The sequence below is a fragment of the Narcine bancroftii genome, chromosome 4 (genome assembly GCF_036971445.1).
Source record: "Narcine bancroftii isolate sNarBan1 chromosome 4, sNarBan1.hap1, whole genome shotgun sequence".
NCBI classification, from domain to species: domain Eukaryota; kingdom Metazoa; phylum Chordata; class Chondrichthyes; order Torpediniformes; family Narcinidae; genus Narcine; species Narcine bancroftii.
This window is the reverse complement of record NC_091472.1, coordinates 224,687,745-224,708,273: the sequence shown is the minus strand read 5'-3', so window position 1 is coordinate 224,708,273 and position 20,529 is coordinate 224,687,745. Positions and strand designations below refer to the sequence as shown.

Genomic DNA, 20,529 nt, shown 5'->3' with positions numbered 1-20,529 from the left:
GGACACTAAGGATAAGGTGACTGTTCTTGGGTTGGCAAACACTGCAGGCACACACAGGTTAAGGTAAACAGTGCCTGGAAGAAGGCAACATCCTCACTGCTTTAAAGGTGTAACAAGATTAACTGTGCATTATTTTGCCAATAGGTAACGTAAAAAATTTTTGTTGATTGATTTAAAAACCACTTTGTACCAGTTGCAGGCACACATTGTGCAGAGGCTGGCCTGGAAGAAAACTGCAAAATTTTATTGTTCCTAGACAATTGCTCTGTGCATCTCCCTGCTGAAGTTCTTTTGAGAAATAATGTGTTCGGCATTTACCTTCCCCCTAATGTTACATTGTTCTTTCTTCTTCTTCTTTGGCTTGGCTTCGTGGACGAAGATTTATGGAGGGGTATGACCACGTCTGCTGCAGGCTTGTTGGTGACTGGCAAGTCTGATGCGGGACAGGCAGGCACGGTTGCAGTGGTTGCAAGGGAAAATTGATTGGTTGGGGTTGGGTGTTGGGTTTTTCCTCCTTTGTCTTTTGTCAGTGAGGCGGGCTCTGTGGTCTTTTTCAAAGGAGGTGAGGCCCAGGCGAGCGGAGGGAGAGTGCGTGGTGCCTGCAGCGGCGACCCGAGACCCGGGCAGCAGGAAGCCGAGAGCAGCGGCGGTGGGGAGAGTGGTACTCTAACATTGTTAATACAGTCTTAATTTTACGCTCAATGAAGAGCAACTACAAGGACTTTTTTCGGAACTACGTGCTCGATGCAGTCAACAAAGGCGAGAGCATTAAAGACTTCTTGAAAACTTTCACTCTAAAGGATGCAATTTATGCATTTGCTAATGCATGGAAAAATGCAACTGAAGCAACATTAAAACATGCTTGGCATAGACTTTGGCCATCAACAATGTTGAGTGAAAATGAGCCTACAGATGAAGACTCTGAAGGTTTTCGTGTCAGTAATGAGAGGAGGATGATCGCTAACCTCATTGCCTGCACCAAAAGTGTTGCAGCACAAAATGTAAACACGTTAGAGACAGATGACATTGAAGAAGTGCTGAACATTGACAATGATGCATCTGTTGTACATTCCTTGAGTGATGGGGAAATTGATGAAATAGCGTTGCCTACTGATAAGCCTGAGGAGAGTAGTGGAGGATGAAGACATTGTGAGCACAGGTGATTGTTGATATGGGTGAAATATCCAATCATTTAATTAGTGGGATGGAACAACATTCATTTATCAGTGAGCATGAGATTATGACTGCTGCTTCAGCACGTCACGACAGGTACACAATGCGGGATGAATGGCCATCCTTGTTAATCATAATTTCTCATGCAGCTGGATATTCCAGAGCAGTTCCAGCAGCATGAGGGATTATGGGAAACAAAGTCAGCCATTCATCCTGCATTGTGCCGCTGTTGTGACGTGCCAAAGCGTGCGGGGGTGGGGGGACTGGGGGTGAAGGAGGGAGTGAGCAGGCAGACAACTGGCTGATGGATGGGGGGGGGGTGAACTTACTCTTACTTTTGTGAGTGTGTAATGTGTTATCGGTTAGGGGCGGCACCCCTCCTAAATTGCCAATACCCGGGTATTTAGACCGCGGTGTGAAAGGCCCGGGAGGTACTGAATTCCTGGGAATTTCTTCAGCACAAAGTAAGGTCATCGCTTGCCTATGGTGTGGAAACGGCCACTGTTTGAGATGTCTGCAATGTTTGTGCAAGTTTTATTTTGAAGTTTTACTTCAAAGTGATATTATGATCTTCTATTTTTTAAAATCTAAATTAATTTAACACCCTGTGGCCCCGTTTCATATGATTTTTGCGCACTTTTGAAACCGCACATTTGCTTAAAGGGTCTGCCATTTTAAGAAGATTCTAAAATCCAGAAGACTAAACAGTGGCAGGTGTTCCAGATAAAAGGTTAGGCATCTGTATTTTAGACTTTCTACATGAAATTTCCTTGGATTGATGATGATTTAAGGGAATAGAAGCATATTAGATCTGCACCACCTCTGGATGAATAACCAAATGCTTTAGAGTCAGTAGGCACTTTCAAATTGCAGCATCCGGGTAGCCCTCCTGGGACCTGGGTGGGATTACTGGGTCGTATGTGCCTCCTCCACCTTTCAAATAGGAGCCTAACCTACTTGTTAAATTGCCAACCCAGCATTTTAAGGGGGATCCTGCCCCTGCAATGATGTGGTGAGAATCTCTGTTCCCTGTGTTCTTTCTGTTCCCTTTCTGTTTAAAGTTCTAGAGTAACCAGGTGAGCCATCTCCCTTTCAAATAGGCAGAGGAGGACACCCAAGTAGCTTTACTGGGTTCCCTGACCCACCTTCAAAGTAGGTCTTGGACCCAGGTGGATTTTGACTGGGCTTGTCAGCCCTTTCAAATAACCCTGTACCTGGGTCTTCAACCTAATAAATTGCCTGGTTAACCCCATTTTAAAAGGCAATTTGAAAGGGCCTACTAATACTTTTGAAGTACCAGGAGGCATGATGGTTCACGCACACAAGCTCCAACACAACCGGGAAACTTAGTGATGTTGAACAATGGTTTAAAAAAAAGGTAGGCCTGACATCCCAGGAGAAAGAGATGAAAGACATTGGTTGCCTTTCTTCCAATAGATCTTGCATTACCTGCTAAGTTTCTCCAGCACTTTTGTGTATTGCACCCAACCCCAGCATCTGCAGATTTTCTTGTTTAACTCCCTGAGAAGAGGTTCTCTGCTCTACATGGATTTTTTTTTTGTCTGCTTTTGCATTCATTTGAGTAAAATTATTTGTCTTGCATAAAAGATTGTACCTTTGCCAGATGAGAACTTGTGCTCCCTGACCACGCTAGTCTAGATGTTGTGCTCCATGTCTCTGAAGAGTGAGCCAAATCTGATGCAGCTTGGAACATAACTTACTTGTCGGTGAAGTAGATTAATGTGAACATTTATTAGCTGAGAATGTTTTGGGTTATGGTGTATATTGATGGAAAACTATAGAATGGTTGATAACACTAGACAACATTTTTTCAAAAGGTTTGATTTCTGAAAAGAAATTGGGGATTATAATAGACAATTTCAAGATGAATTCAAAGATAATTTCAGATTTTCTGTATCACGTAGTGTTACGAGCCTAGAGGACCCCAAAACCCAGCAGCAATAGATATTCACCAAGACAAATGGTTACTTAAACAAAAGTTGTTTTTAATTATCTTTAAACATGAAAACAGAATCACACATTAACTTATCACTATTGACTTAACTAACCTAACATAACCCCCTTCTAATTCTAAGCGCACATGTATGTAATATGTGTGTAAGTTCAGAAAGGTTCTTTGATTCACAGTCCAATTTCACTTCTTATTCCTCCAAGTTCACTGGTCGCAGGCAATTCTTATACTGTCCACAGAATTTAACATTTATGAAGTTCACCAGGCTTTGGTGCTTGAAAGGTAAATGGTTACTGCTCAGGAAGGTTCTTGTCGGTTTTCAGAGAGAGATTTGTTGTACACTGGACACCCAGCCACTTCAGTGTCTTGCTGAAGAAACTTGCCCCCTCAGGGTTCTCGAGATGATAACCTTTTTCTTTCAGGTCAGCACAGAGTTCCTTCTTGTTTCTCTTATTCCAAGTGAAACATTAGACAGCCAGTCCTCTCCTCTTGCATGAACCACAAGGGCTTTGACCAGGCTGAACTAAGCACTATCAACACATCTTCCAAATGGCGTTTTCCACAAGCTTGCCAGGTTGTCCTGTTCCAGTCCCAGTTGCTCCTGCTGACTGAAACACTGTGGAACAGATATCTCTCTCTCTCCCTCTCTCTCTCACTCTCTCTCTCTCTCTCTCTCTCTCTCTCTGTGTGAGAGAGAAAGCCTGTTTGACTCTCTCTGCTTGCAAAACCACATGACCCTCTTGGAATATCAAGTTCCCTTCCAGACAATATTTGGCTCTGACAAGCACTTTCATCTGTTGCCTTTTTGTAAACAACAATCCATTAGTGAAGTTACTTGGGCACTCTCCAGATCTTCTGCAAAGACTGTTGGCCCCAACATGTCTAGCATGGGGCAGAGCTCCAGTATTTTAAATAAGATCTGTTTTAAAGTGTTTGTATGTTGCCCCAATTTATCTACCACCAAGTTTGACCAGGTCATGGGCGCCCTCGATCAGGGCACGGCGGCGAGGGTTGACGATATCATCGATCGGCCAGCAGCAACCGAAAAGTACACAGCCCTCAAGAATCTGCTCCTGGGAAAGTTTGGCCTCTCACCCCAGCAGTGTGTGTCCAGACTCTTACAATTAGACGAGATGATGGCCTTGGCAGAGGATCACGAGCTGTGCTTCCTCTTCATACCTATCTTTCTAGAACCGATGCCAGAGGACATTCAGCTCCATCTGTCTGAAGAGGACTTTTCCGACCCCCGCAAGGCAGCAACCCGGGCGGATGCCCTCTGGCGAGCTAAGCAGGAGAATGAGGCAGCATTCAGCCATGTCTCCAAGCTGGCGCCCCATCATCAGCAAGATTCCCCCAAGGGCAAGCCTGAAGAAGTCCAGTCATGGTGGTGCTTCTACCATCAGCACTGGGGGGGGCTAAAGCACACAAGTGCCACCAGCCCTGCGATTACCAAGGAAATGGCCAGGCCAACCGTTGTCGATGGCTGCGACAGTTGGCCACGTGAACAGCCTCCTTTACATCCAAGACAGATCCACAGGTCACCGGTTCCTAGTCGAAACGGGTTGAGTTAAGTGTCCTTTCCCTCCCACAGCGCTGGAAACACGAACTCCAAGCCCCCAGTCCAACCCTGCGGACTGCCAATGGCTCTACAATCAAAACCTTTGGCACTCGTAGGGCACAGATACAGATTGGAGAAGAGAAGTTCACTTGGAGGTTCATCCTGGCCTCGATGAGCACGGCGCTGTTGGGGGCTGACTTCCTAAGGGCTCACGGCCTGTTGGTGGATGTGAGGGGCAGGAGGCTGCTCAATGTCTGCACCTTCAGCTCAGTGCGCCTGGACATGGCAGACGACGCCAGGTCGGAGATCGCCTTAGTCACCACCGCCGAAGACGAATTAGCCGGGATTCTCAGTGAGTTCCCTGTCATCCTGGAGCCTCGCTTCGACATCGCCTCCCCTCGACACAGAGTATTCCATCCTTGTGTGGAGACAAGGCCCCCCGATCCACACCAAGGCTAGACAGCAGCCGCTGGAGAAACTGAAGCAAGCCAAGGAGGAATTCTCCAGACTTCAGGAGTTGGGCATCATTCGGCGATTGAACAGCACTTGGTCGGTGCCGCTACACATGGTCCTAAAATCATTGGTAGGTTGGAGGCCCTGCGAGACTACAGATGGCTGAATGACACCACGACTCCAGACAGGTACCCAGTCCCCCATATACAAGACTTTGCGGCCAACCTCCACGGCGCGCGGTTCTTTTCATAGGTCGATCTGGTGCGTGGATACCATCAGATCCCGGTCCACTCCAAGGATGTTGGAAAGACCGCCATAATAACCCCCTTCAGCCTGTTCGAGTTTCTCCGCATGCCATTCGGCCTGAAGAATGCCACCTGAACATTCCAGCGCCTCATGGACACAGTGGATAGGAATTTGGACTTTGTCTTTATCTACCTAGACAACATCCTGGTAGCTAGCCGCATTCGCGAAGAGCACAAGGCCCATCTCCGTACCCTGTTCGCCCGGCTGGCAGAATTTGGCCTCACGGTCAACAAGGCCAAATAAATGCCAGTTTGGGAAACAAACTTTGCAGTTCCTGGGGCACACCATCACAGCGTCTGGGGCAGCTCCGGCACCGGAGAAGGTGGCAGCCATGCAAAGTTTCCCCAAGCCCTCCTCCCTCAAAGGGGGACAGGAATTTGTGGGGATGGTGAATTTTTACCATTGATTCATCTTCAACGCCGCCCGCATCATGAGCCCTCTGTTTGCGCTGATAGCGACAAAGGAAAAGACCTTGGCCTGGTGGGGGAGGCAAACGAGGCTTTCGCAGCGACGAAGTGGGCCCTCGCTGAGGTGACTTTGTTAGTGCACCCACGCCTGGAAGCACACACAGCACTATCGGTTGATGCTTCTGCCACGGCGGTCGGAGGGGTACTCGAGCAGTGGCTGGACAGACAGTGGCGCTCAGCCTTTTTCAGCAGGCAGTTGCGGCCTCCCGAACTTAAATACAGCAGGAGCTCCTGGAGCTGTTCCTGGTCAACTGCCATTTTTGATATTTCCTAGAGGGCAGGATTTTTACCGTTTTTACCAACCATAAGCCCCTCACCCAAGCACTATCGATGGTCAAGGACCCGTGGTCAGCCAGGCAACAGCGCCACCTGTCTTACGTCTTGGAATTCACAACGGACATCCAGCACAGGGCGGGTGAGGATAATGTAGTCGTTGACGTGCTCTCCCGCCCAGCCATCAGCACACTAGCTCCCGGTCTCGACTACGCACAGGCCCAACAGTGTAATGCCAAAACCCAGGCTCTCCGCACCGCAGTATCAGGGCTCCAGCTTGAGGATATCTGCCCCCCCAGTTCTGCCCAGCTGCTGCTCTGCGATACCTCAACCGGCTCACCGCGCCTGGTAGTTCCACAGAGGGCTAGGGTCGTCAGTTCCATCCACAATCTCGCTCACCCCTCAGTCAAGACTACCGTCCGTATTGGTGGCTCAGCAATTTGTCTGGCACAGCCTCAAGAAGGAGGTTGCGGCACTAGCCCGCAACTGCGTCTGATGCCAGACCTCCAAAATTCACAGGCACACGCAGGACCCTGTCCAACATTTCGACCCGGCACCGCGAAGGTTCCAACATATCCATGTAGACGTTGTGGGTCCCTTGCCGGTGTCCAGGAAGTCGCAGTACCTGTTCACCATAGTGGACAGAGCTACCAGGTGGCCGGAAGCCATCCCGATCCATGGAGCATCGGCAGAGATGTGCGCTAGAGCCCTGGTCGGCCAATGGATCACTCATTTCAGCGTGCCAGCACATATTACGAGTGACAGGGGCGCTCAATTTACCTCCACCCTATGGTCACAGCTGGCGAGGCTTTTAGGGTTAACACTGCACCAAACCACGGCCTACCACCCGCAGTCTAACGGGTTGGTAGAGACGTTTCATCACCACTTAAAGTCCGTCCTGATGGCCAGGCTTTCCGGCCCCAACTGGGTAGACGAGTTGCCCTGGGTCCTCCTCGGAATCAGAATGTCGCCCAAGGAGGACCTGCAAGCCTCATCAGCTAAAATGGTCTATAGCGCACCACTCTCCCTGCCAGGGGAATTCTTCAGCCCATAAGCGGAGGCCACGCACAGCAAAGGTGAGCGGGTCGCTGACCTCCGTAAACGCCTGGGCAACCTGACTCCACCACCCCCGTCACACCACGGCACCCGACCGTCTCATTGGCCTAAAGAACTTGATGTGGCGCAATTCATCTTTGTCAGAAGGGGACCACAGAGAGCATCACTGCAGTGGCATTACGAGGGGCCGTATAACGTTCTCCGGCGATCGGGCGGAACTTTTACTTTGGACGTGGGGGAAGGGAGGAATTGTTTACCGTGGACCACTTGAAAGCCGCCCACCTCGACTTATCTCAACCGATCCAGGCGGCCATGCCCAAACGGCGGGGCCGGGTGCCCAAGTGACAGGACACATAGCCGGTTCTGGTGTGGGGGGGGGTGTGTTGTGCGGTGGCGCACAGCCTAATGGCGAACCGGCCCCGCTTGTATCTCCACATGGCAGGGCAGCCTTTAGGAGATGGCGTCATCAGGGGTTTCTTCTTGACTCCAGCATCCCTTCCAACGCGTGCTCTGGGCAGCGATTATGACATCAAAATGCACCAGGTGACTGAGCTCATACTGCCCTTAAAGGGGTGCGACCATTACTTCAGCTCCTCAGAGCGTCACAGACTCTTATTTTGTGGACATTATTTTCTTTAAATTCTCTCTTTATTGCACGGTCAGTTTGTTTACATTTTTTATTTGTTTACATGTGTACATTGTGTACCTTTTTTTGCACTACCAATAAGTGGTAATTCTGTCTCACCTACAGGAAAACGAATCTCTGGGTTGTATGTGATGCTGTGTATGTACTCTGACAATATACCTGAAATCTCAAATCTCTATCTACAGATTTATACATTGCGTCATCATTATTAAAGGTGGACACTTACACCATGAACTGTATTCACTGAGAGTTGTGGAAGAATATTGGGGACTGCCTTGTCCCTTTATTGATCTTTTCTCCTGTTCTTATTTTACACCCTCTGTTTTTACACTTTTTAAATGAGTTTTAAAGAGTTTTATTGTGTTAATTTAAATTAAATTTAAGAGCAGAGATATAGAAATGCCTACTGTAATATGTGAGAACATTAATAAACTACTATGATGTCAACAGTTAAATTGTTCAGAAGTGTTGTAGACATTATGGCAGTTATTTTGACAAAAAAATGAATTTTTGATGGCACAGTTTTCTGGTGTAAAAATCTTTCTTCCAGTGTAAGTGGTGGAAAACTGGTAGGCTTAATACTGTTTGGCCTGTGACTATTTTTCTGTATGTGGTCAACAACCAAAAAAGTTTGGCCACCCGGAGTTAGATAATCTTCTATTCTAATTGTCTTTTTCACTGCAGCTGCTGGAACTGCAGGGTCATAATGTTGAATGTTTGGGAATGTTACATGAATCACAGGAGGAAGTAAAAGAATTGCGGAGCAAGTCAACATCATGCTTACTGAACCAGCCCCAAGCTGGCAGCATCTTCCCTATGGTATGGAGACTTAATATCATGTTTTCTGCAAAATATTGAATCCCATTCTTTCACATACCAACACTGAAGAGCCTGGAGCAGTATTTCTCAACCTGTAGTCAGTGGGCTTGCTATAGGTGGTCTGTGGCAGCAGGGAAAAACAAATATTACTGATGTAATAAACAGCTAATATGTAAAATAAATGTAAAAATTTTCAACAATTTTTTTTCCCATCAAAACAAAAATCCCATTAGTGATTTGGGAAGAGATGAGCTGACCAGCAACTGGTGGCATTTGGGCTTTTCACAGGTGTTCTTCTGTAAGCAAATTTTAATTTAAAAAAATGTAGACATACAGAACGGTAACAGGCCATTTCGTCCCATGAGACTGTGTCACCTAATTTAAGGTGGCATGGTTGGTGTAGTGGTTAGCACAACGCCTTTACAGCACCAGCGACTGGAACTGGGGTTTGAATCCCACTCTGTCTGTAAGGAGTTTGTACGTTCTCCCTATTTCTGTGTGGGTTTTCCCTTGGGGCTCCGGTTTTCTTCCACCATTCGAAACGTACCAAGGTTTGTAGCTCAAGTGGGTGTAAATTGGGCAGCAAGCACTCGTGAGCCAAAATAGCCTGGTAATGTGTTGCATGTCTAAATTTTTAAAAAAATTAAATTTACATCCAATTAACCTACATTCCCGGTGCATTTCAAACAGTGGGAAGATCCCGGAGCTCCCGGGAAAACCCCATGCATACATGGGGACGATGTACAAGCTTATTACAGATAGCACGGGATTTGAACCCCGTCCCGATCGCTGGCAATGTAATAGCATTGCGCTAACAGCTATGCCATCTGGAATATTTATGGTTTTCTGTGGGTGATTAAAAGTTAAAAACAACTGTTTTAATAAATACCTTATGCATACAGTCAATTAAAAAGCTACATCTCATGTTTCCAGGGACAATTGGGAATAACTGCCAGCCATGGAAATTCCATTGGCGCCAAACCATTAAGGTGTTCAAAGAGGGGACTGGACAAACTGCTTCCAACTTTCAAACACCACCATTATTCTCTCAATTTCCTTTTCCTCTTGCACTTAATATAGGAGGCCATTCAGCCCATTAAGACATGCCTGGTGCCAGACAATTTCATCAATCCAGTGCTGTCACTTATTTCCCAGGAGCCCATCCTCTCTCACACACCCATGAGCTATTCCCAATTCTCCTGTCACTTATCTGCACATCAGGGGTAATTTACAGTGCCAATTAACTGACCACCAGCAGGCTTCAGGATGGAGGAAGAAACATGAGCACCCAGAGGAAACCCACGAGGCTGCAGAGTGAATGTGTAAACTTTGCACAGCCAGTACCTGTTTCAGGATTAAACCCAGGACTTTAGACCTGTGAGGCATCAGCTTTACCTGGTGCCCCACTGTGCTACTCTTTCTCGTGGTAAAGCGGAAGCAGAGATTCATTAGAGTGATTTATCATTTTAGTTTTCATTTCATGAGAAGTCTGGAGAGTCTGTGATTGCTTGCTTTAGATCATAGAATTTGAAGGAAATATTTACCAGATGTATTCAAAATTATGAAGGTTTTTGTTAGAGTTAAATGGTGGTCATTAATGATACTGGGCTTGAGATCTGATAAGCGGGGGCTGATAATTACAACAACTTGCATTTGTGTCTTTAATACATTGAATTATCTGACATTGAGACATGGAAGGAAATAATGGGGGAGCTGTCCAAGGCATTGATGACCATGGGATGTGAGAGAGGCATACATCTTTCAGAAGGAAATTCCTAAGAACAGGGCATTTTCATTTGAATGTGGTGCTGTCAACATTTGCACTTTAAAATGTGGATGCTTGTGGAGGAAATCAAAAAAACTCGAACAAGAATATTTAAAATTGAAGCATTTCTGCACTAGGAGCCAATGAATAGAGGAGGTTCCAAGGTATATTATCATAGAAAGCTTCATACTTTCTAAAGAGGGCAATCCCAAATATTTTGGTAAACATGCAATTGCAGTTGTGAATTATCAGTTCAATATTTTACCAAATTAATTGCAGTTGCCATCCCACAGCCCCTCTCCATCATTGTGAAGGCTTTGATTTACTCAAGCATCAGAGAGCTTTGTTGCAGAATAATGATATTGGTGGTGAACTTGCATGCATATTTACATATATTAAGTTTTGGAAACTGATTATAAAATATCTTTTTAGAATTCCTTGGCTGCTGAGATTGAGGGAAGCATGCGCAGGGAGCTAAATCTGGAAGATTCTACCATTCGAGATCAAAGGTAAATGGAAATGTTACAGCTGCTGTGAACAGATTGTCATCCTGCTGTTTCTTCAAAATAAAACCTTTCTGAACCAAGCAATTCATCATCAGAATAAATTAGAGGGAATAATTCTTCCCTTCATCTTGACTCCCAGCACAGGATGTGGGGGTTGGCCTATCTGCCTGTACTGTTTCACACTTGGTGTGTGACTGACTGTATCTTATCCATTTATCCACCTTGGTTCCATGTCTCTTACCATCCTTGCATTACATAATTTTGCAGTTTGGCTTTTTCCATCGGACCCAGGCATCAACAAGAATTTGGGAATGGGTGTTCCAAATTATCATGTACTTTCCTGTGAAGAAATGCTTCCTGACATCACCTGTCTAATGTTGCTCTCTTCTTCCTACCTCCTTCCTTGAATCGCTTATTTGTCAATACATTGATGTATTCCTCCTTTTCATTTTTTTATTACACTAGGAGCCAACATAGACGGATTTTCTGTACGGTCAAAAGTGTCAATGAAACCATACAATCACATGTGCTAACTTCTCCTCTGGGATCTATCCCAGGATCTGGTTGCTCATCTATTGTCATGACCACGAAACCACCAGATCCAAAAGGCTCAAATAACTCAGCAGATGAAGCTAGTTCCCAATGGTGAGTAATAGATGTGAATAAATTCTTTTCTCATTACTTAACAACCAGGGTTAATGGGCAGGACAGATAAGGGAAAGATTTACACAAGAGGAATATTTTATTTCAAAGTTGTATTGAAAGGTTGGTTAAACTTCATTTATAGAATTGGAATGGTACCTTAATGTGTGCTGTTTTTAGAGTAAGTGCATTTTGTTGTTTTGTTCTTGTTAATTTGACTTTTTACAAAGAAATATGATAAAATAAATGTATTTTAGATCATGTTTGTGTGGATAAACTCGAAAGGCCGTTTTAATGGATTTTACTTCTTTCAGGAGATGCTACTTATTTAGCACGTTGTCCTTTGCACTTGTTCATCAACATGTAGTGAATGTGCGGATAAGTGGGTAAGGCCCCCATCTCTGAAAGGATTTGGGGGCATAAACATCATTCCATGTAAATTCAAAATATCTAAAATTCTTGACACAGTGTAAGCATTTATATTAAAGTGATTATTGAGGATTATGTAAGGATGGTTTATAAATTATTCATCTTGATGGACCCTTTGGACTCATTAAATCCAAATATTTACAACTACAGTACTTGGAGCTGAGAATGCACAATTAATTTTATGACAGTGGTGAATCAGCAAACTAGATGCTGAACCTCCCAAGTTTGTGAATAAATATGCTGATAAATTTGGCAAGCTGCTTAGCAATTGTTTCCTTTGTTTACTTTACATCACAAAATACCATCTTGCCAATGAAAAGGGCTGTGGGGGAAGCATTAAACAAATATTTGATCACTCTCAACAAGACATTGAAATGTGGCAGAAATTGGAGTGAGCTAGAACTGTAAGGTTTTTGAGGACCTGGCTGCAGTGTTATCAGATATAGCAGTGAAGGTCATTCCAAATTAACCAGGTTCAGCTGTAGTTCTGAGGCACTGGATGTTGGTAAATGTAGCACAGCTTTAGAAAAAATGGAAGCTTCTGATCAGAGGGCCTTGAAATTAGTTGTTGACGAAGTGCTGGAATCTCTCATTAAAAGGGCTCTTAAAGCATCGTCATTTGATTACCAGGCAGAGCCAACTTGATTTGTTGTGCTGAACAATCGTGTTTGTTCAATCTCATAGATTACTTGAGAATTTAACTAGTTGAGTAAATTAGAATCTGCACTTTTGTTTTATTGTAACACTGCTTTTATTATCGTACTACCTGTTGTACTATGTAGAGGTTGACTTGTCTGGATGATGCCCTAAACAAAATTTTTCACTGAATCTCAGTACATATGACAATAAACAATTCAATCCACAAATTGGTTTGCACATGATAGGTGAGAAGATAGCAGAAGACTTTATTTATAAATGGGACTCTAAATTGTTATATAGCAACAAAGACACCCCCTTATTAAAACATATTCTTTATGTGTGGAAGAAGATTAATCAATGCATTGGACTTTAAGTGGGGCTGTCTTCAAAAACACCTCTGACTCAGAATGGGTTAATACCATATAACAAAATCCTGGACACCTGGTGCCAGAAAGGAATCAGGCGTATTGAGCACTGTTACAAGCAGGGGGCAGCTTACGTCATTTGAACTGCTTAAAAATAAATATAATTTGTCAAACAGGACATTCTTTTGCTATCTTCAGTCAAGGACTTTTTTTTAAAGGGACAAATATGGTCCTACACGAGAATTTAACTAGTTGGGTAAATTAGAGTGAATCAATGGATATGATTATATTTTGATTTTAACAAGTAATTTAATAAGTTACCATATTAGCTTGTTAGGTGAAATAAAAAATGCAGTAGCATGGAAACCCTGATTTGAAAGGGGAACACATGTAAGTTTATTGGGGCAATGTATTTTTTACTCCAAGCGGAAAGCCTGAAGTCGGGTCTTCGTAAATTTAGGCAAAGGTGGGAGTCAGACTTGGGTGTAACGATTGATGAAAGGTGCTGGTCAGACCTGTGTTGTGACAGCATGACCACAATTATTAATACTCAATATAATGAGGCAGTATAATTTTATACACCAGTTGGTGTATAAAATTGAACAAGGATAAGCCAGAAATTTCAGATCAGTGTTTTAGGTGCGGCATAGAGAAGGGAACCTTTGTCCATTCAACCTGGTCATGCTCCAAGGTAAGGCCCTTTTGATAAAGAATTTCCACAGGATCCAGAGTTGTTCCCATTGGAAAACATCATGGACATAAGACTTACAATGAGGCTTTCCAAATTTCAAATCCAATTTGTGTTGATTGCTTTGACAGTGGCCAGGAAGTGCTTAGGGTTACTTGGAAGTTGGACTCTCATCTAGGCATTGCATGCTGGAATGTGGAAATGCAGAGCTGTGTTTCCCTGGAAAAAATTACCTATAACTTAAGGAGGAAATACAACACCTTCCTTAAAATTTGGCAGCCATGCCTGCGTTTATATAGGTGCAAAGATCCATTCCTGTCTACCCCCCCTCCTTGGAGGGTGAAGATCCATCCATCTTAATTAGATTGAGTCACGAAAATTTAAAGACCTGGAGGCCAGCGGTGGGGTACCGACAAATCCTATGATTTCTGTCTTTTTGTTGAGTTTGTTCTTACTTTTTCATAAGAATTTTTAATACGTAATTATTTTGTTTTATTTTTTGGTCCTTGTCCTTAATATGTCTGGAAGGTAAAGGGATACTAAAATGCAACAGGAATAGAGGATGAAGACTAATTTATTGTTGCTGTCTCTCTTTTCAGGATAATGTCTATTTAATTTTGTCTCTTAGTATATTAATTTGGATAAGAGAGGGGGGATATTGGACTCGACGGTGAAGCTTGTATATAATTATAGATTATTGTGGATTGTTGACATTGTTTGAGTTTGAAAAATTATAAATAAAATATATTTTAAAAAAACAATTTAATCAAATAGTAACCAAGAGTAGAAATCATTTTTAAGTTGGTTAATTGTTACCTGTGTGAAGTCACATGGATCAGGCTTTTGTCCCTGGCAAGGTTTATGTTAATAAATGAAAAGGCCAAATGTAATCTATCCAAGGCTAACTTGAGAGGCGAGATATGAACAGGATATGGAGTCTTCAAATACAAATACATGCAGGTGGGCAAAAATTGCAAGATATAATATGGGGAAATGGGAGATTATGCATTTGGAAAGGAGAATTAAGAATGCAATTTATTGCAAACATTAAGAGATGTTGAGTTGATATGTGTGGTCATTAAATATTTTTGTTTTACGGGGAATTAGGAAGACAAATGATAAGCTGGTATTTTTTGCAAGGAGGATTTGAATGTACAAGTCTTGTTGAGATTATATGGAGCTTTGAGTCTTCATTTAGAGTTTTTAAATTTAGACATACCTGTGCCTACCAACTATCCCAATTAGCCTACAACCCCTGTACATTTTTGAAGGGCGCGAAGAAACTGGAGCACCCAGAGGAAACCCTTGCAGATGCAAAGAGAATGTGCAAACTCTTTAAAGACAGCGCCAGGTTTGAACCAGGATCACTGGTACTGTAATAGCATTGCAATTAACCACTGCGCTATACAGGTACCTGCCGTCCCAAAATTTATTGTATGTACAGTTGAAGATCCTGGATGAGAAGAAAGGCCACATCCCCTGCAAAAAATAGGTACAATCCCTCGCTCTGCACGGTCCTTGGAGCTGTTTCACAGTTCTTGGGCCTCAATTCTTTAATGGCCCGCAGCCGCCGGAGCCCACTCTCCCCTTGTTTATCTTTTCAAAGGTAGATGTGAGGGTAAAAGAAAAATAAATAAAAGATTTTTTAAAAAGTATGTACAGTTGAATACAATTTTGGTTTCCTTGGACGAGTGCAATTTCAACTCACTGGATTAAAACTTAGGAATGAGGCAGATGGTAGTGTTTGGCAAATATGTGAAATTAGAGTTTACTCCCTGAAGTTGAGAAGAAAGAGCAGATGGCATCAAGTCCTACAGGATTCTGAGGTAGTTGATGGGGCAGATGTAAAAAAAAAACTGGATAAAATCTCAGGATAATGGATTGGTTATTTAGGGCAGATGAGAAATGTCTGTATGCAGAGGGTTCTGAATCTTTAGATATGTGTATTATAATGGGTGGTGAATGGGTGAGAATTTTTACATCTCAAGGGAATCAGAGCTTGAGGATTAGATGGTCTTGCTGCATGGTAGAGCACATTCAGAGAACCAAATGGATTCCCGCTTCTATTTATGCTGTTGTACACCACCTTCATTGAAAATATTTCTGTGGGTGTTTATAATTCACTCAAGTACATCTCAACCTCTCTGCAAGCTCCGATTCCTTTCTTCCCTTATGTAGTTCCTTCCCTGGCTTTCTCTTAACTCCATCTATGCAATGTTCTGCAATTCATTCACTCAGTGTGAGTTTCCATTCCAGCACATTCTGAATAAAACAACTTGCTTACATTTATAGCAACGAATTTCATGTACCACCCCCTTGATGACTTGTTTGAATCCAAAGATGATTGTCTGAGTTAATTCTGACATTGCTGTTAAAAAAAAACCTGTAATTGAGATGACTTCAGGATTATTTTGACAATGTGGAATCCCATATTGGATCAGAAGATCCAATGTAAGAAAGTACATTACCGTTCAGAATACTTTAGATGGATGGTTAACTTATTTTCTCTCCAGCTGTTTTCAAGTCTTAATTTTAATTGACTGTGGATATGTAACTTTTGGCATGGAATTTCCAAGACTATTTTGTGTTGTAGATTCAGGCTCAGTAAATGAAGTTTCTGTTTCTCAACAGACAATACAATAAGAAAGTCCACATACACTTTATTAAAGATACTGATACATTTGATTGACTGCTAATAGCTTGTGATATGTCAAGCCGGAGGCATTCATCTGGGTTAGATAACATCAATGGAGAGAAATGGTCAGTCAGTATTTCAGATGTTTTTCTAGTTTGCAAAATGTGTTTGACCAAATGTTTGGTTTGAACTGAGTTGGCACTAGTTTATAAAAACACAATGCTGGAAACGTTTTGGGCTTGAGCCCTTCATCAAGGTTTGAGCAAAATGTAGGCAGGTGCCAAAACAAAATGATACATTTCATTTTGTTACCCTCATTTAATTTTATTTGGGAGCCTGCCAACATTTTGCACATACCTCGATGAAGGGCTCAAGCCTGAAATGTTGGTTATGTATCTTTATCTTTACACCGTTTGACCTGCTGAGTTTTTCCAGCATTGTGTTTTTACTTCAATCACGGTGTCTGCAGACTTCAGTGTTTTACTATGGTTTGATGATCTGATTGTCAGCTGCTCATACCTGTTTAATTCCAATTTGACCACTCTAATCTGGAAAATCCTCTAAGTATTGCTCATTCTTGTTGTCTTCACAGTGAACAGTTTGAGATTGGACAACCGGGCACACCTAGTGGCAAAGACCTGTCCACTGCACTGCGCCGTCTCTCTCTGCGACAAGAGAATTACTTGAGTGAGAAGATGTTCTTCGAGAGTGAGCGGGATCGAAAGCTGATGGCCATGGTAACAGAGAAAGAGACAGGCAGCACAACACCAGCAGAGAGTATAATGTCCACTGAGACCAACCTCAGTGACCTAACAGAGATGTCTGGCATTTCTGCAGTGTCCAGCTCTTACCGTATGTTCCTCCCTGAGAAACTTCAGATTGTCAAACCAATTGAAGGTAAGCACAAGGACATGGGGTTCTTTAATGATTGCAGTGCTCACTAATATAATCCAATACCCAGCATTTAAAATGGCGATGTGAGTTTATTGTCATAGACATAGGTACTATGTGTAAATGCACAGAAATTCTTACTTTCTACAGCCAAGCAGATAAGTAAGATATGCCATTTATGATTGTATAAATTAAATTTTCCAATACTGAAAAAGAGATGGTAAATATAAAAGGATGGATATAAACTGTTCACAGTTGCAATTAATGGAAATAAAAAAATTAAGTTTCAAAAGTACAAACACATCTTTTTGTGGTCCAGGAGTAGTTTATGGTCATGGTTCAAGAGCTTGATAGCTGTTGGATAAAAATTACTCTTGAACCTAGAAGTGCTGGACTTCAGGCTTCTGTATATTCTTTCTGAAGGGAGCAGCGAGAAGAGATTATGTCCAGGATGATGGAGATCTTTTATGATGTTGGAGGAGTGGTAGAATGAGGGGTTGGTCCATTCAATCACTCCATTGCCATCCCCCATTCCACTACTGCTGGCCCTTTAGCTCACCTTTTCACCATGAATTGCTTGAATTAGGTCATTGGAGGTTTACATTTTCTGCTGACCCAGATTACTTTGATCCTTTGCATCTTGCCATAGCTGACGTTAACTGATTTATGGAGTTTCAGTGAGGTCTATGAATGCGACTTCAAAAGTAAGGGATGGGGGGAGTCACGTGATGGAGTAGTGGCCGGACGGTGAACTCCAGCCCTCTCCAGAAAAGTCGGAAAAAACAAAGGAAAACACAAAGGAACAAAAATAAAAATTAAAGTAAAGTGAGTATAAAGGTGGAAAGAAGATGGCGACGAAAAAAGAAAAATCGAAACCAACGGTAAGAAGAGAGGAAGAGAAGACAACGGAAGAAGAAGGAGAAGGCCTTACCTGCTCGAAGAGGCCCGTGGTGGAGAGAGAAACCCGCTCCCTCAGGTCGGTAGAAAGTGGACTACAAAAATGGCTCGCTGAGCCGAGTAAAAGTGCACAACTGCACATGCGCGAGGAGCATGCAAAAAAACACACCGACGGGAGGGGTGACCAGCTGGGGAGTCGATCTCCACAGCCGGTAATGACAGCTGCAGAACAGCTGCAGCAAGAGGAGAACATAGAAGACAACAAAAACAAGAAAGAAGAGAAGAAAAGGAGAACAAAGAAACAACAGATGGCCAACCCAGAGGAAGAAGAAGAGGAAGAGTACAGTGAAATAGAAGAAGAAGGGAAAGGCAAGACAAAGGATATACTTTCTCTTATTAAAGAATACATGGAGTCATTTAAAGAATGGCAAGCGCAAGAATTTAATGATTTAAGAAGAAGAATAAACAATACAGAAGAGAAAATGAATAAAATAGATATGACCTTATCAGAAATGGGAAAAAGAATGGACAAGGTGGAAGAACAAGAAGCAGCAGTAGAAATGGAGGTAGAGGAATTAAAAAAGAAATTAGAGGAATCTAATAATAAAGTTAAAGAGACACAAGAGCTGTTAGCTCAGAAAATAGATATAATGGAAAATTATAACAGAAGAAATAACATAAAGATAGTGGGCCTTAAGGAAGATGAAGAAGGCAAGAATATGAGAGAGTTTATAAAAGATTGGATCCCTAGGATCCTAGGATGTCCAGAACTACAGCAAGAAATGGAAATAGAAAGGGCACATAGAGCATTGGCCTTTAAACCACAACCACAACAAAAGCCAAGATCTATTTTAGTAAAATTCCTAAGATATACTACAAGAGAAAAGGTACTGGAGAAAACAATGGAAAAAGTAAGAGAGGACAACAAGCCACTGGAGTACAAAGGGCGAAAAATCTTCATTAATCCAGATATAAGTTTTGAACTCCTGAAGAAGAGAAAGGAGTTCAATACAGCAAAGGCGATTTTGTGGAAGAAAGGGTATAAATTTATACTAAAGCATCCAGTGGTATTGAAAATATTTATTCCAGGACAGCAAAACAGACTATTCTCGGATCCAGAGGAAGCACGAAAATTTGCAGAACAATTACAAAATAGACTGAGAGATGAAGACGTGTAACAAGAGTACAAAAGACTGCGAACTAAAAAGACACATAAGTTTTGAACTCCTGAAGAAGAGGAAGGAGTTCAATACAGCGAAAACGATCTTATGGAAAAAAACTATTCTCGGATCCAGAGGAAGCAAGGAAATTTGCAGAACAACTACAAAACAAACAGAGAGATGAAGACATGTAATAAGAGTAAAAATGACCACGATTTATATGTATGTGGGTAAAGAGGTACATGTGTGTATATGTATAGTGTGCATACATGAATGTATCTGTATTTAGAGGAAAATATAGAGAGTATAGACAAGAATTAATAAGGGAAGGAAATGGAATAGAGGGAATAAGGAGGGAATTAAAAGAGTGACCTTTGTTACATATGAAAAGTGAAATCTTTTCTGGGGGGGGCTGGGTGGGGAGGAGTTACGGTCACTGCAAAATCAGCTGACGCTTCGAGTGAATTCGCAAATCCAAATGGAGAGGGGAGATGTGGTTTTCCGACAAGGGATAAAGGACAACTCAGGAGGGGAAGGGGAGATTGGGGCTAAAGAAGTTTTAAATAGGAGAATAAGGAAAATGTTTGATGTTTTAGGAATGTTGTCTTATAAAGGGTTCAAAACAAGAAAACAGAAATGGATAAGAAGGAAAGGTAATGATGGAGAAACGGAAAGGGAAGATAAACAAAGTATAAAATGGCTACGTTGAACTATATGACTTTAAATATTAATGGAATGCATAACCAAATTAAAAGGAAGAAACTGCTAAATTTACTGAAAAAAGAAAAAATTGATATAGCATTTGTGCAAGAAACACATTTAACTGAATTGGAGCACAAGAAATTAAAGAGAGATTGGGTAGGACACGTAACAGCAGCATCGTATAATTCAAAAGCAAGAGGAGTAGCTATATTAATTAGTAAAAATGTGCCATTTAAAATAAAAGAGGAAATAATAGATCCAGCAGGGAGATATGTAATGATAAAATGTCAGATATATTCGGAGTTTTGGAATCTACTCAATGTATATTCACGTAACGAAGAAGATCAAAAGTTTATGCAAGATATCTTTTTGAAGACAGCAGATACGCAAGGGAACATATTAATAGGAGGGGATTTCAACCTGAATTTGGATTCAAATATGGACAAAACTTGGAAAAAAATTAACAGAAAGAACAAAATAACCAAAT

At 42.3% G+C, this 20,529-nt stretch overlaps 1 protein-coding gene across 6 annotated transcripts in view; it reads left to right on the top strand.

Annotated features, from left to right (window-relative positions):
• The window catches only part of trak2 (trafficking protein, kinesin binding 2), a 175,014-nt gene that overhangs the window by 134,841 nt on the left and 19,644 nt on the right, over positions 1-20,529 (top strand). For all 6 annotated transcript variants that reach the window (XR_011356409.1, XM_069934116.1, XM_069934117.1 and 3 more), the window contains 4 exons: positions 8,589-8,723; positions 10,921-10,997; positions 11,460-11,639; positions 16,985-17,289. Coding sequence is in view for 5 of the 6 variants with exons in the window: in XM_069934116.1 (XP_069790217.1) it covers positions 8,589-8,723; positions 10,921-10,997; positions 11,460-11,639; positions 16,985-17,289 (697 nt within the window). In the remaining variant the exon portion in view is untranslated. The remainder of the gene's footprint in view (positions 1-8,588; positions 8,724-10,920; positions 10,998-11,459; positions 11,640-16,984; positions 17,290-20,529) is intronic.